The sequence below is a fragment of the Dendrobates tinctorius genome, unplaced genomic scaffold (assembly GCF_039654945.1).
Source record: "Dendrobates tinctorius isolate UK_male_01 unplaced genomic scaffold, ASM3965494v1 ptg000063l, whole genome shotgun sequence".
In the NCBI taxonomy this organism is placed as follows: Eukaryota; Metazoa; Chordata; class Amphibia; order Anura; family Dendrobatidae; genus Dendrobates; species Dendrobates tinctorius.
The window spans coordinates 11927406-11944289 of NW_027361731.1; the positions used below are offsets into that span (position 1 = coordinate 11927406).

General features: G+C 44.6%; 1 protein-coding gene across 1 annotated transcript in view; it reads left to right on the forward strand.

Moving 5' to 3' along the window:
- Positions 1-16884, forward strand: part of LOC141094280 (uncharacterized) — a 46444-nt gene that overhangs the window by 15754 nt on the left and 13806 nt on the right. The window contains exons 2-6 of the mRNA XM_073580117.1: positions 143-292; positions 422-601; positions 685-808; positions 892-989; positions 4883-4973. Of these exons, the coding sequence (XP_073436218.1) occupies positions 143-292; positions 422-601; positions 685-808; positions 892-989; positions 4883-4973 (643 nt within the window). The remainder of the gene's footprint in view (positions 1-142; positions 293-421; positions 602-684; positions 809-891; positions 990-4882; positions 4974-16884) is intronic.

Here is a 16884-nt window from a genome sequence, read left to right on the forward strand (position 1 = left end):
GTTTTATTAGTAGATGTAAAGAAGAAAACTAAATACTGTAAAATAATAAATCTCCTCATATATTTCCCTTATTATCTCCAGTAATTGTATTATTACACAGGATTTTTATGATGTTACATCAGCTCATCTTCTTCTCATTCAGGTCTCTACAATATCAGATCCTCTCAGTGAAGATCTTCTACATAAGAGAATTTTCCTGATTTACCCATCAAGGATCGATATGGACAGAGACAAGATGGCGGAGAGGATATTACACCTCACCCTAGAGATCCTCTTCCGGCTTACTGGAGAGGTGAGAGATTCTGATGACGTCACATTACATCATTGTTAGCTATGGGAATAACAGATGGACAGAACTGGAGAGGTGAGGACTCTGGAAATGTCTGTAGTGAGATTTATTAATGTGTCTCTCCATAACCAGGATTACACAGTAGTGAAGAAGACCTCTAGTGAGCGCTGCCAGGACCCTGTGTCTGAGGGATGGGGAAGACCCCTGAGCCCAATCACGGGGCCTCCACCTCACCCCCTGATACATGAGGACATCAATGACCAGAAGATCCTAGAACTCCTCTACAAGATGATTGAGCTGCTGACTGGAGAGGTGACACTGCTGGGAATTCTGGGACATTATACAGTAACGCTATGAAGGGATCGGGGGGATGACGGTATCATTGTATGTGTCAGGTTCCTATAAGGTGTCAGGATGTCGCTGTCTATTTCTCCATGGAGGAGTGGGAGTATTTAGAAGGACACAAAGATCTGTACAAGGATGTCATAATGGAGGTTCCCCAGCCCCTCACATCTCCCGGTAATAGACAGGGCTAAATACACACTGCCTATAATAATCTGTATGTAAAAAATGAATTCAGTCCCTGTATGTGTTTCCTCCAGATCTATCCAGTAAGAGGACAACACCAGAGAGATGTCCCCATCCTCTTCTTCCACAGAACTGTAAACAAGAAGATCCCAGTGCTCCTCAGGATCATCAGGTAGATTATATTATTATTATTTATTTATATAGCACCATTGATTCCATGATGCTGTACATGAGAAGGGGGTTACATACAAATTACAGATATCACTTACAGTAAACAAACTAACAATGACAGACTGATACAGAGTGGAGAAAGGACCCTACCCTTTCAGGGTTACATGCTACAGGATGGTGGGGAGGAGACAGTAGGTTGGTGGGTTGCAGCAGTTCTGGTGTTGGTTGAGGTGATATCACCGGTAGTGGTGAGAGAGAAGGAGGTAGCGGGGTCATTGCAGGCTGTAGGCTTTCTTGAAGAGGTGGGTTTTCAGGTACCGTCTGAAGGATCCAAATGTGGTTGATAGTCGGACTTGTTGGGGCAAAGAATTCCAGAGAATAGGGGCTATTCGGGAGAAGTCTTGGAGGCGGTTGCGTGAGGAGCGAATAAGTGTGGAGGAGAGAAGGAAGTCTTGGGAGGACCGGAGATTACGTGAGGGAAGGTATCGGGAGATTAGTTCAGAGACATATGGGGGAGACAGGTTATAGATGGCCTTGTAGGTCAGAATTAGTAATTTGAACAGGATACGCTGAGGGAATGGGAGCCAAGTGAAGAGATTTGCAGAGGGGAGAAGAGGAGGAGTAGCGAGGAGAGAGATGAATCAGTCGGGCGGCAGAGTTAAGGATGGACTGGAGAGGAGTGAGGGCAGGGAGACCACAGGAAAGGATGTTGCAGTAGTCGAGGCGGGAGATGATGAGGGCATGCACAAGCATTTTAGTAGATTGATGGTTGAGGAAAGGATGGATTCTGGAAATATTTTTGAGCTGGAGGCGACAGGAGGTTGAAAGAGCTTGGATGTGCGGTTTGAAGGACAGGGCAGAGTCAAAGGTTACTCCGAGGCAACGGACTTCTGGTACTGGGGAAAGTCTGATGTCATTAATTGTTATAGCTAGGTCGGGTAAAGAAGATCTGTGAGATTGAGGAAAGATGATGAGTTCAGATTTGTCTACATTGAGTTTGAGGAAGCGAGAGGAGAAGAAGGAGGATATGGCTGATAGACACTCTGGGATTCTGGACAGCAGAGAGGTGACGTCTGGGCCAGAGAGGTAGATCTGAGTGTCATCAGCATAAAGGTGGTAGTGTAATCCGTGGGACTTTCTGAGTTGCCCCAGACCAAGTGTATAGATTGAGAAGAGTAGGGGTCCTAAAACAGAGCCTTGAGGGACTCCAACAGAGAGAGGGTGGGATGAGGAGGTGGTGTGGGAGACGCTGAATATGCAGTTCGAAAGGTATGAGGAGATCCAGGATAGGGCAAGGCCTTTGATGCCGAAGGAGGAGAGGATCTGTAGTAGGAGGCAGTGGTCAACTGTGTCAAATGCACCGGACAGGTCTAGAAGCAGGAGTATAGAGTAATGTCCATTTGATTTGGCTGTAAGTAGGTCGTTAGTAATTTTGGTCAGGGCTGTCTCAGTGGAGTGATGGGGGCGGAAACAAGATTGTAGATTGTCAAAGAGCAAGTTAGATGATAGGTGGGAGGAAAGTTCAGCATGGACATGCTGTTCCAGGAGTTTGGAAGCGAATGGAAGCAATGATATAGGGCGATAGCTGGACATGGCGGTTGAGTCGAGGGTTGGCTTTTTAAGGATAGGCGTGATTGTGGCATGCTTGAAAGCAGAAGGGAAGGTACTGGATGTTAGTGATAGGTTGAAGAGGTGGGTTAGGGATGGGATAAGTGTGGTGGTGAGGTTGGGGAGGAGGTGGGATGGGATGGGGTCAAGTGCACAGGTTGTGAGGTGCGATTTGGAGAAGAGGTGATTTAGCTCCCCTTCAGTGATGTTGGAGAGTGAGGTTATGGGGTTTGGGCATTGGTCTGGTATACAAAGGGGTTGTGGTGGTTGAGTGATGAAGACTTGCCTTGTTTGGTCAATCTTGTTTTTGAAGTGTGCGGCAAAGTCCTCGGCAGAGATGAGTGAGGTTGGAGGAGGCAGTGGTGGGCGGAGGAGGGAGTTAAAAGTTTTGAATAACTGTTTTGGGTTGTAAGATAGGGAAGATACGAGGGTTGTAAAGTAGGCCTGTTTAGCAGAGGTGAGGGCAGATTTGAAATCGAGTGTTGCCTGTTTGAATGTGGTGAAGTCATCTTGTGAATTAGTTTTCTTCCAGCGCCACTCTGCAATCCTGGACACTTGCCGGAGCTTTTTAGTGGTGCTATTGTGCCGTTGTCTGTCTATTTATACGTCGCATTCTGCCATGAACGAGAGGGGCAACCGTGTCAATAGCTGATGCGAGAGTAGCATTGTAGAAAGCAGTGGCACTGTCTGTGTCATGGAGTGAGGATATGGATGCCAGTGGTAGAATAGAGTCAGAGAGCGCGTGGGTGTCTAGGTGTGAAAGGTTTCCGCAGGGGGGGTGTTGCTGGACGTGGGTGCCAGGTGAGGAGGACAGGGATGAGAAAGTGAGTAGATGATGATCAGATAGAGGGAGAGGGGAGTTGGTGAAGTTAGAAAGAGAGAAGAGACGGGTGAAGACCAGGTCTATTGTGTGTCCATCTGTGTGGGTGACTGAGGAGGACCACTGATTAAGTCCAAAGGATGAAGTAAGGGACAGGAGTTTGGAGGCTCCTGACTGAAGGGTATCAGTGGGGATGTTGAAGTCACCCATGATGATAGTGGGGATGTCAGTTGAAAGAAAGTGAAGAAGCCAGGTAGAGAATTGGTCAATGAAGGCAGTGGTCGGGCCTGGAGGTCAGTATATGACGGCCACTTGGAGGTTGGAGGGAGAGTAGATGCGGACAGAGTGGACTTCAAAAGAGGGGAGGATTAGGGAGGGAAGAGGTGGGATTGGGTTGAAGGTGCAGTTGGAAGAAAGAAGACCCACTCCTCCGCCGTGTCTGTTGCCAGGGCGAGGAGTGTGGGTAAAGTGGAGGCCGCCGTAACACAGCGCAGCAGGGGAGGCGGTGTCAGAGGGTGTCAGCCATGTTTCTGTGAGGCCGAGGAAGGCAAGATTGTGAGAGAGAAAGAGGTCATGAATCATATAGAGCTTATTGCATATGGAGCGGGCATTGCAAAGTGCACCCGAGAGAGGGAGCAGGGGGTTGGGTGTCAATGGCATAGGATTTAAGTTGGAAAGATTGGGGTAGTTCTTATTAGATAGGGAGCAGTAGGAAGGGGAAGTAGTGGGGGGTGAGAGCTGTGGGGGTCCAGGATTGGTAGATATGTCGCTAGCGGTGAGGAGAAGCAGAGAAAGGGAGAGCAGATGGGAGAAGGAAAGTGGGCAGCTTGTTTGATATTTCATTCGGACAGATTTGAGGTTGAGGAGCAGTTCAGCAGAGGAAGTCAGGTGGGGAGGAAAGAGGGAAGGGGAGATGATTATTTGGTTAGAGACTGCTGGGGTTTGGGGATAGCGAAGGAGAGTGAGGACTAAAGGAGCAAACACTGTGAGGGCATATGTAAACATGGTGAAGAAATAAGATAGGTTAAGAGAAGCTAGGTGAAAGTAATAAGAATGGCTTACTCAGCAGACATACCCAAAAGAGACAGGTAGATAGAGTGGGGTCTTGACTCCTGCCGAGACTAACTGCCGTAGTAATAACTGCATTTTCGCGATACTTTTGCTGCCGTGATACTTATGCTGCAAGGAGACACACATGCCTGACCCGCACACGTGCCCCCCTTGAAGGCATCTGAATATGTAGGACTGAGTAGAGGATCAGGTGAGAGGTAGATGGATAGAAGGTGTCATGAGATCTCCCCTATGAGGTGTAGACGGCTGTGAAGGTCTTGTGCTCAGTCTTGTTTTATCCACCAGTATTATATGTTTTATACTTGTGTAATGAGAGCGGTGGAGATGGCAGGATTTGAGCTGATCATAGATGTGACTTCTCCATCTGTCTGTGCCTATTGCAATATTTGTTTCAGGGTGAAGATCTGACCCATATTAATGCTACAGAGACATATGTGAGGGGTGATGAGCGGTGTAAAGAGGAGATTCCTACATATGACTACCCAGGTGAGTAGTAACCACTAAATGCAGAGAAGTCACAGATTCTTCTCACAGGAAAGATATGTGTCTTTGTACCGTGTTAGCCAGTAGGTATAGTGCCTTGCGAAAGTATTCAAACATAAAGATACCAAATGTAAATTTTTGGTGAAGAATCAACAACAACTGGGACACAATTGTGAAGTTGAACGAAATTTGTTGGTTATTTTAAATTTTTGTGGAAATTCAAAAACTGAAAAGTGGGGCGTGCAATATTATTCGGTCCCTTTAACTTAATACTTTGCTGCGCCACCTTTTGCTGCGATTACAGCTGCAGTCACTTGGGGTTTGTCTCTATCAGTTTTGTACATCGAGAGACTGAAATTCTTGCCCATTCTTCCTTGGCAAATAGCTCGAGCTCAGTGAGGTTTGATGGAGATCGTTTGTGAACAGAAGTTTTCAGCTCTTTCCACAGAGTCTCGATTGGATTCAGGTCTGGACTTTGACTTGGCCATTCTAACACACGCATACGTTTATTTGTGAACCATTCCATTGTAGATTTTGCTTTATGTTTGGGATCATTGTCTTGTTGGAAGACCAATCTCAGTCCCAGTCTCAGGGCTTTTGCAGACTCCAACAGGTTTTCTTCAAGAATGGTCCTGTATTTGGCTCCATCCATCTTCCCATCAATTTTAACCAGCTTCCCTGTCCCTGCTGAAGAAAATCAGCCCCAAACCATGATGCTGCCACCACCATGTTTGACAGTGGGGATGGTGTGTTCAGGATGATGAGCTGTGTTGCCTTTACGCCAAACATATTGTTTGGCATTGTTGCCAAAAAGTTCGATTTTGGTTTCATCTGACCAGAGCACCTTCTTCCACATGTTTGGTGTGTCTCCCAGGTGGCTTGTTGCAAACTTTAAACAACACTTTTTATGGATATCTTTGAGAAATGGCTTTGTTCTTGCCACTCTTCCATAAAGGCCAGATTTGTGCAGTGTACGACTGATTGTTGTCCTATGGACAGACTGTCCCACCTCAGCTGTAGATCACTGAAGTTCATCCAGAGTGATCATGAGCCTCTTGGCTGCATCTCTGATCAGTCTTCTCCTTGTTTGAGGTAAAAGTTTAGAGGGACAGAGGGTCTTGGTAGATTTGCAGTGGAATGATACTCCTTCCATTTCAATATGATCGCTTGCACAGTGCTCCTTGGGATGTTTAAAGTTTTGGAAATCCAACCTGACTCCTTTACTTTTGAAATTTCAGCAGAAGATTGGGGCCTGGAAGAAACTATTTCTGTCTGTGGCAGGTAGAGTCAATCTGATCAAAACAATACTTATGCTTCAGCTCCTCTATATACTGCATAATGCTCCAGTATGGTTGGCACAGAGCAAATTTTATAGAATTAATACTCTATTTAGGGATCTGATTTGGAAGGGTGGATGGGCACGCATCAAATTAGAGCATCTGCAGAGATCAAAGAACGAGCGTGGTTTGGCTGTGCCTAACCCCTGGATATATTATATAGCGTCCTAATGTCAGCATATGGTGGGCTAGGGAGAATCTAGCCAAAATACATCAGCTGGGATAATCAGTGAATATATAGTGGGGAAGGGTCTATAGTTAGCTAGTTTGGAAGCGGGTAGATTTAGATTGAACCCAGAAAAATTCCCAACCACATAGTTATGATGGGGAAAGTTTGGCAAAAAATTAAACAGTGGAGGTGGGTGACAGAATTTACTCGATATGCATCAATTTGGTTTGACCCTAGAATGACGGAGCTCATGAGATTGCGAGGGTTTGGTCAGTGGAGGCATATTGGCATTTGGTTCGTGTCTCAGTTGTTCGATGGTGGTGTTATTAAATTGTTTGAAATGCTCAGGAATGAGTTTCCTCTGAGCCAGAAGATGTTTTTCCAGTATCTGCAGCTGAGACATGCCCTAAATAAGCAAAGCGTAGTGTCACGTGTGCTTCTGCAGTCAGATAGTTTTTTGAATCTCATAGGAACTCGGAGGAAATTTAGGGGGTTCATCACATTGATGTACAGGGGCCTGTTGGACACTTTTTTACTGAGACATTCGTTAATGTTGAGGGAAAAATGGATGGCGGACCTGGGTCCTTTATCGGAGTCTCAGTGGGAGTCCATATTACAATATATTCCCAAGATTTCTTTAAGTGAGGCTAAAAGGGTGTCACAGCTAAATTTAGTCTATAGAGTTTACAGGACCCCGTTATGGATGATGAAGGCAGGTCTGAGAAGAGACTCAAAATGTCCAAGGTGTTCTGAGGAAGGAGCCGACCTTCTACACATGATGGTGGTCGTGTTCTCGCCTTCAGCCCTTTTGGGTGAAAGTGCACAATCTGATTAAAGAAGTGATGGGGTAAATATTGTGAGTAACCCGCTGACTGGCCTCTTGGGATGTATGGATGATATTGCTACAGATTAATGTGGGAAACTGGCTATTGCAAGATTGCTATATGCTGCTAGGAAGCTTATTGCGATGCATTGGTTAGATGAAAAACCACCAGTCAAAAAGGAGTTTGTGAAAAGGAATATTTACATTAAGAGAGGTCAACATACAACATTTGAAGATGTGTGGGGTGGATGGATGGATTTTCCGGGTGTGGCAGCTGTTGAGCTGTTGCAGAGTAGGTTGGGAGTCGGTTAATTACCTCTGCAGAAATTGTACTTGTGCGGCTGAGCTTTTGTGAAGTGGTGTACAAATTTATCAAGAGGCGATGTACCAGTTGGATAATAAAGGATATTGAGATGGGGTCTGGGGGGTGAGGTGGGTATTGAGGGGGGGGGTACTTGGTAAAGGGGCTAGTTCATGTTAAATAAAAACATTTCAATCTGCTTTGTAATTTTGATATCTGTCTGAAGTTTGTGTCAGACTGCATTACATTTTTGATATACTGTATTCCTTAATAAAAAGTACTTGATAAAAAAAATGTTTTGGAAATCATTTTGTATCCAAATCCGGCTTTAAACCTCTCCACAACAGTATCATGGATCTGCCTGTTGTGTTCCTTTGTCTTCATGGTGCTCTCTGTGCATCAAACAGAACCCTGAGACTTCACAGAGCAGGTGCATTTATACGGAAACTTGATTACACACAGGTGGATTATGTTTATCATCATTAGTCATTTAGTACAACATCGGATCATTCAGAGATCCACAATGAACTTCTGGTGTGAGTTTGCTGCACTGAAAGTAAAGGGGTCGAATAATAATGCATGCCCCACTTTTCAGTTTTTGAATTTCCACAAAAATTTAAAGTAACCAATAAATTTCATTCAACTTCACAATTGTGTCCCACTTGTTGATTCTTCACCAAAAATTTACATTTGGTATCTTTATGTTTGAAGCATGGTATGTGGGAAAAGGTTGAAAAGTTCCAGGGGGCAGAATACTTTCACAAGGCACTGTACAAATATATTCAGAATTGAGAGTCCTCAGCGGTTGATACCTTTTAATGGCTAACTGAAAAGATGGTAACAAATTGCAGCTTTTGAGACTACTCAGGTCTCTTCATCAGGCTAGACTAATACAAAATCTGAAGAATCACGTATTTATACATAACAGCACAGAAAGAAATAATGCCATAGATAAGGCAAGTGTCGTGGAGCAGAGCTATCATTATGGGAGAGTGATAAATAGTTGTGGCCATAAATATTGGAACAGTTCATAGATAAGGAGTGTGAATGTTTTATTGTCCCCTGATTGGGGTCTGGTTCTGTGTTGTGATGCCCCCACAAGGTCTGGGGAACAAATTCCTTAATTGATGTAAAAAGACATGAATCCATGAGACACATTCATTCCTGCATTGAGATTCTTCTCAGTCACCGGCTGTGGCTGCTTTATCGGTGATGTAGTCCGGCCGTATCACAATCGTGTGATTACCATTTTGCCTCTAGACCACAACATTCTCCACCCAAAACTGTTCAAATGACTTTGGGCATTGAAAGCCCTTTTCTATAGAACGTACAACCTGGAGGATCCACCTACTCCTGGGAATAGAAGATGCTGACCGTTACCTGCCCAGATCTGTAAACTACAAAGCCAAATGACAGTGTACATAGAATGTTCTGATAAATTAGAAAATCACTTGAAGAAAAGTATTATGATGAGTCTGTATCAGAAAGCGGAGGGTAATGATGCTGTTGGCTTCCTAGATCACTGGTATCTTATTGGATGAATCTCCCTTTTCTCCCTTCTGTGCTGCTGAATGTCTCATATGGTCCCTACAAGACCAGGTCCAGTCTTTCTGGCCAAACTTTGCTTTTATGATCGACAACATTAAATGTGCAGTGAGGCCAAGTGGGAATATCTGTACAATAACAGCAGAGTTTCCCTTTATCCTGACTTTTCAATTTGTATTAAAGCTAAGTAATTTCAAGGAGGATTGTGATAAACTACATAAAAAACCATTACACCTGTGCCATGATATATCTCTAAGCTGTGCGTGGCTGATGGCTGTAATATACATTTATTCACGCCTAAGAACACAATCCACTGATGGAAATCCATTACCAATATAGGTTAATAAACCTTTAAACTGGACATGTTGTAATCTCGGATACTCCAAAATAATTTTAATCCTACAGAAAAACACGGAGATATTGTCCGATTTATATAATAAAAAATTCTCTTTATTAATGTAGTCTGAATAGAAACACACATACTACTTTACTGAATAATTTATTCACGCCTGCAGGAGATGTGTTGGCATGGCTCGAGCCCTGGATTCACATCACTCCACGTCATAAATGACATTCTGTTTTCGATCCTAAGGAATTCAGATTACTGCACAATCTCTCCTGAAATGGGGAGCAATGTTATTTTCTCCATGACAGGACCCATAGTAGCTCCAATGGTCCACCATAAATGAATGCAACTCCAGTTTACTGTTGGAGTTCTCCCCTCGTACATACATTGTTGTTGGGGACGTAACCTATTTTTTACTCTGTCTTTTTTTACCTGTTCATTCTGTATGATAGTTTGGTTGTGGTGGGATTGTCCTGCGTCACTTATGTGAGTCTGTAATTCCCTGATAGTCTAAAAAAAAAGCTCTCCATCGCCTCTTCCAAATGCCTAAGATGTAAATGTAAAGTGAACCTGTCAGCAGGATTGTGCACAGTAACCTACCGACACTGTCAGGTCTGCGGCGTTATACTGATCACAATGATACCTGGTGATGAAATAATAGTGTTGATATTATTGTTAATAACGCCTATAATGTTGAGTCTTAGAAAAAAAAAATTACATTCAGCAAAATAACACCGGCAGCACCTGTCCAGTATCATCTATCTCTTACTTATAGATACTTATAGATGCTACTGCGCAGGCGCCGCCATCGCCGGTGACATTTTGCTGGATGTAATTTCTTTTTCTAAGTCTCACAATAGCCACAATATTATTAATATTATAGGCATTATCAACAATAATATCAATGCTATTATATCCATTATGTAAAAATGGGGGGCAGGTCAGTGAGGGATCAGTGACCTGTCATAAGCCAATACAGATGCATATGTAATCAGAGCACCACATAAAGCCCCGCCCACAGCCCCGCCCCAAAGCACGAGAATCTCATTAACTGAAAACTACAAACACAGATTAAACAACAACCACAAGACGGATTTCATCACCAGGTATCATTGTAATCAGTATAACGGCGCCGACCTGACAGTGTCTGTAGGCTACTGTGCACAGTCCTGCTGACAGGTTCCCTTTAAGACATCTCCGCTCTGCACTATTATACACAGTTCTCTTTAAATGTCTAATATTTCTTCTTCAAACTCATCTGACAGAAAATATTATTATTATTATTATTATTATTTATTGTTATAGCGCCATTTATTCCATGGCGCTTTACATGTAAGGAGGGGTGTTATGATTGAGTCACCGTAGGAGGCAAAAACAGAAATGCAAGCTAAGTCCAGAAAACCAGAGAGGTTGGCAGCTATCGGATTGCAGACCCCTGAACCTATCAACACAACTAGCAGTAGCCGTGGGGGGTTCCTACGATGCCCTAGACCCCTCGATCACAGCCGGAGGAATAGATAGCCTAAAGACAGAAAGGGAAATCTAAACTGCCCCAGAGCAGACCCCAAAGCAAAAGGCAGCCCCCCACATATAATGACGGTGAAGCAAGAAGAAAGAACACAACAAAGACAGAGAGATAGACTGAGCAAAGACGGGGCCCAAGCTAACTAGAAAGGAAAGGACAGGAAGGCTGCTGTCTGCAATCTGAGAAAAACCCTATGAAAATAAGAGCCAACAGACTGACAGTGAAAAAGGCCCTGAAGACGCTAGGCTTCAAAAAGACTATGTCAGTACTCAGGAATATTCTGAAGACAGAGCAACCGGCAAAAGGAGATTCAGCTCACCCCAGCAGGGAGTGGCAGAATCCAGAAAAGCAAGGCAAACAAAAACAAAACACAAATGCAAAAAGGCAAAGCAGAAAACTTAGCTTTAGAGGAGCAGGAATCAGACTGGTGTCCTAGAAGTCCACAGAGAAATCACCCGCAGGGCAGAAGGGCGTCGGTAGCCTTATATCCAGTCAGTGACTCCACTCAGCCAGTCATCGTCATTAGGCTCAGGTACCTGATAATCAGGCTCATTACCTTCCTTTACCAGAATAGGGAGTTCACCAGACCTCAGTGACGAAGGGGAAAATGAACTCACAACAGTACCTCCCCCTTGAGGAGGGGTCACCGAAGCCTCAACCACGCCACCAGGGCGATCAGGGTGAGCCCGATAAAAGGCACGCACCAATCTTTTGGCATGAATATCAGAGGCAGAGACCCAGGAATTATCCTCCTGACCATAACCCTTCCACTTAACCAAATACTGGAGTCTCCGTCTAGCCAGATGGGAATCCAGTATTTTCTCTACCTCATATTCCATGTTACCTTCAACCAATACAGGGTCCGGAGGTGCCGCCCCAGGAACAACTGGTTCAACAAACCTCTTCAACAAGGACTTATGGAACACATTATGGATTTTAAATGTGACAGGAAGAGCCAAACGAAAAGAGATCGGATTAATAATCTCCAAAATCTTGTAAGGTCCAATAAATCTAGGCTTAAACTTAGGAGAAGCCACCTTCATAGCAATATTTTTTGATGATAACCACACAGTATCACCAATCTTAAACTGGGGCCCAATGGTCCTATGTCGATTGGAAAACCGCTGGGCCTTTTCCTGGGAGAGAGATAACTTATCCACCACTTGGTCCCAGATCTGGTGCATTCTCTCCACCTCAGTGTCAACACCTGGCAGGCAGAAGGCTCCACCTGCCCTGAAGAAAATCGAAGATAAAACCCAAAGTTACAAAAAAAAGGTGACATCAAAGTGGCAGAACTAGCTCTATTATTTAAAGCAAATTCGGCCAAGGGCAAAAATGAAACCCAATCATCCTGATCAGCGGAAATAAAACATCTCAAATACAACTCCAAGGTCTGGTTTGTTCTCTCTGTCTGCCCATTGGTCTGAGGGTGAAAAGCAGAGGAGAAGGACAACTGAATTCCCAGCTTGGAACAGAAAGTCCTCCAAAATCTAGACACAAACTGAACTCCTCTGTCAGATACAATGTTCTCAGGAATCCCGTGCAAGCGAACCACCTGTTGCAAAAACAGGGGCACCAACTCAGAGGAAGACGGCAACTTAGGGAGTGGTACAAGATGAACCATCTTAGAGAACCTATCACAAATCACCCAAATAACAGTCATTCTTTGAGAGACCGGCATATCAGAGATGAAATCCATTGAAATATGGGTCCATGGCCTCCTGGGGACCGGCAAAGGCATCAACAACCCACTAGAGCAAGAACAAGATTTAGACCGGGAGCAAGTCCCACAGGACTGCACAAAATTCCTGACATCATGAGACAAGGTGGGCCACCAAAAAGAGCGACTCACCAGATCTCTAGTACCAAAAATACCTGGATGACCAGCCAATGCAGAGCAATGAACTTCAGACATCACTCTCTTCTTCCACTGGTCAGGAACATACAACTTTCCACTGGGACAACGCTCAGGTTTATCCTCCTGGAACTTTTGCAGAGCAAGTCTCAAATCGGGCGAGATGGCAGAAAGAACTACCCCTTCGCCTAAGATGGTAGCAGGCTTGGTCACCACAGGAGAATCAGCAAAGAAGCTTCTAGAGAGGGCGTCTGCCTTGACATTCTTAGTTCGCGGAAGAAAAGAGACCACAAAATCAAAACGTGTAAAAAAACAAGGCCCACCTAGCCTGTCTAGGGTTCAAGCGTTTAGCTGACTCTAGATAAATCAAATTCTTGTGGTCAGTGAGGACCACAACTTGATGTTTAGCTCCCTCCAACCAATGTTTCCACTCCTCAAATGCCCATTTCATGGCCAACAGTTCCCGATTCCCCACATCATAGTTACGTTCAGATGGAGAGAACTTTCGGGAAAAGAAAGCACAGGGATTCATTTTAGATGTTACAGGATCCTTTTGGGACAAAACAGCTCCTGCACCAATCTCAGAAGCATCCACCTCTACCTGGAACGGGAGTGAGACATCAGGTTGCCGCAAAACCGGGGCGGAGGTAAATCTTCGCTTCACCTCCTGAAAGGAAGCAACAACCTCCGGAGACCAATTCAACACATCAGCACCCTTCTTAGTCAGATCAGTCAATGGCTTGGTAATACTAGAAAATTTTGCTATAAATTTCCGATAAAAATTAGCAAAACCCAAAAACTTCTGGAGGGCCTTCAAAGAAGTGGGCTGAACCCAATCATAAATGGCCTGTACCTTGGCCGGATCCATTTCAATAGTTGACGGAGACAAAATAAATCCCAAAAATGAAATCCTCTGTACTCCAAAAAGGCATTTCGATCCTTTGACAAACAGGGAATTCTCCCTCAAGATCCGGAACACAGTCCGAATATGTTCCACATGAGAATCCCAATCCTTGGAGAAGATCAAAATATCAACCAGATAGATAATCAAAAATGTATCGACAAAATCTCGAAAAATATCGTTCATGAAGCACTGGAAGACAGAAGGGGCATTAGTGAGCCCAAAAGGCATCACCAGGTACTCAAAATGTCCCTCCGGAGTATTAAACGCCGTCTTCCATTCATCCCCCTGCTTAATGCGGATAAGGTTATACGCCCCCCTGAGGTCAAGCTTGGTAAACCAGCAAGCACCTCTAACTCTAGAGAATAGATCCGAAATCAGGGGTAACGGATACTGATATTTAATAGTAATTTTGTTGAGGGCACGATAATCAATACAAGGCCTTAAAGAACCATCCCTTTTGGCCACAAAAAAAAAAAAGGCACCTAAGGGTGAAGAGGATGGTCTAATATGACCCTTCTCCAACGCCTCCTTAATATAGGACCGAATAGCCTCGTGCTCGGGTACGGATAAATTGAAGAGCCGACCCTTGGGAAATTTACACCCCGGGCTCAGTTCAATTGCACAGTCATAACTCCTATGAGGAGGCAAGGACGCAGACTCATTCTCACTAAATACATCATAAAAGTCCGCCAAATAGTCAGGAACATCATGCGACTGAGGAGAGGTGGAAAAAACCGGAGCCTCACTAAAGGCACACCGACAACCCCAACTCACCACAGACACAGATTTCCAATCCAAAACTGGATTATGAATTTGCAACCAGGGAAACCCCAGAACAACGGCATCATGCAGACCATGCAACACCAAAAATCTGCAATTTTCTTGATGGTCTGGGGCGACCCGCATGACCACCTGGGTCCAAAACTGAGGTTTATTTTTCGCCAAAGGAGTAGCATCAATACCCCTCAAAGGGATAGGTGTTGTGAGTTCATTTTCCCCTTCACTACTGAGGCCCGAGGAACGCCCTCTTCTGGTGAAGAAAGGTAGTGAGCCTGATTGTCAAACACCTGGGGCTGATGATGATGACTGGCTGAGTGGAGTTAGTGACTGGATATAAGGCTGCCGACGCCCTTCTGGCCTGCGGGTGATTTCTTTGTGGACTTCTAGGAAACCAGTCTGATTCCTGCTCATCTAAAGCTAAGATTTCTTCTTTGCCTTTTTGCATTAGTGTTTTGTTTTCCTTGCTTTTCTGGATTCTGCCATTCCCTGCTGGGGTGAGCTGAATCTCCTTTTGCCTGTTGCTCTGTCTTCAGAATATTCTTGAGTACTGACATAGCCTTTTTTGAAGCCTAGCGTCTTCAGGGCCTTTTTACTGTCAGTATGTTGGCTATTATTTTCATAGGGTTTTTCACGGATTGCAGACAGCAGCCTTCCTGTCCTTTCCTATCTAAGCTAGCTTGGGCCCCATCTTTGCTCAGTCTATCTTTCTGTCTGTTTTGTTCTTTCTTCTTGCTTCACCGTCATTATATGTTGGGGGCTGCCTATTGCTTTGGGGTCTGCTCTGGGGCAGTTTAGATTTCCCTTTCTGTCTTTAGGCTATGTAGTCCTCCGGCTGTGATCGAGGGGCCTAGGGCATCGTAGGAGCCCCCCACGGCTACTGCTAGTTGTGTTGATAGGTTCAGGGGTCTGCAATCCGATAGCTGCCAACTTCTCTGGTTTTCTGGACTTAGCTAGCATTTCTATTTTTGCCTCCTACGGTGACTCAAACATAACAGAATCACCCGCCATACCGCAGATCCTAGGGTGCTCAATTGCAGGAAAGAATTGTATAAAAAAAAAAAAAAAAAAGTGTGTATATTTTTTCCTCTATATCTCTGAGGCCGTAGGGGGAATTTTTTTATCTCTCAATGGAGATAAAGCAATTGTCTGATCGTGTGGAGCAGCTCGCTGCGGATGTGCGGGGAATTTCCGCCTACCTTGCTCATTCACATACTACTGAACCAAAGATTCCTACACCTGATGTATTTTTTGGGGATCGGTCTAAATTTTTGAATTTCAAAAATAATTGTAAATTATTTTTTGCCTTGAAGCCTAACTCGTCAGGGAGCCCCGTGCAGCAGGTTAAAATTGTCATCTCTTTGCTGCGTGGCGATCCCCAGGATTGGGCGTTTTCTTTGAAACCAGATGATCCTATTCTGACTAATGTGAACGCATTTTTTCAGGCCTTGGGGTTGTTATATGACGAACCTAATGCCATTGATCAGGCTGAAAAGACCCTGCTGGCATTGAACCAGGGTCGTGATTCTGCAGAATTGTACTGTCAAAAATTCCGAAAGTGGGCAGTACTTACTACCTGGAATGATAATGCCTTGGCTGCTCTCTTTCGGAAGGGGTTGTCAGAAGCCATAAAAGATACTATGGTGGGATTTCCTGTTCCCTCTGGTCTTGACGATTCTATGTCTTTAGCCATTCAGGTTGATCGGCGTTTGCGCGAACGCAGAGCTGCACGAGAGGTGTTGCCACGTGTTGAACAGATGTCTGAACCTATGCAATGTGATAGAGTTTTTTCCAGAGAGCAGCATCAGGAGTTCAGAAGGCGTAATAAGTTGTATTTTTTCTGTGGAGATGCCTCGCATATTATTTCTGTCTGTCCTAAACGCGAGAAACGCCTTGCACACACGTTTTCTGTTGGTGGTGTTCAACCTAAGTTTCTTCTGGCTATTACTCTGATCTGCTCCCTGTCCACATTTTCCGCCAAGGCTTTTGTGGATTCGGGAGCAGCTCTAAACCTAATGGACTTGGATTTTGCTAAACGTTGCGGATTTCCGATGACACCTCTGCAGACGCCTATCCCTTTGAGGGGGATTGATGCTACTCCTTTGGCTAAAAATAAACCTCAGTTTTGGACCGAGGTGGTAATGCGGGTCGCCCCAGACCATCAAGAAAATTGCAGGTTTTTGGTGTTACATAATCTGCATGATACTATTGTTATGGGGTTTCCCTGGTTACAAATTCATAATCCAGTTTTGGATTGGAAAGCTGTGTCTGTGGTGAGTTGGGGTTGTCGGTGTGCCTTTAGTGAGGCTCCGGTGTTTTCCACCTCTCCTCA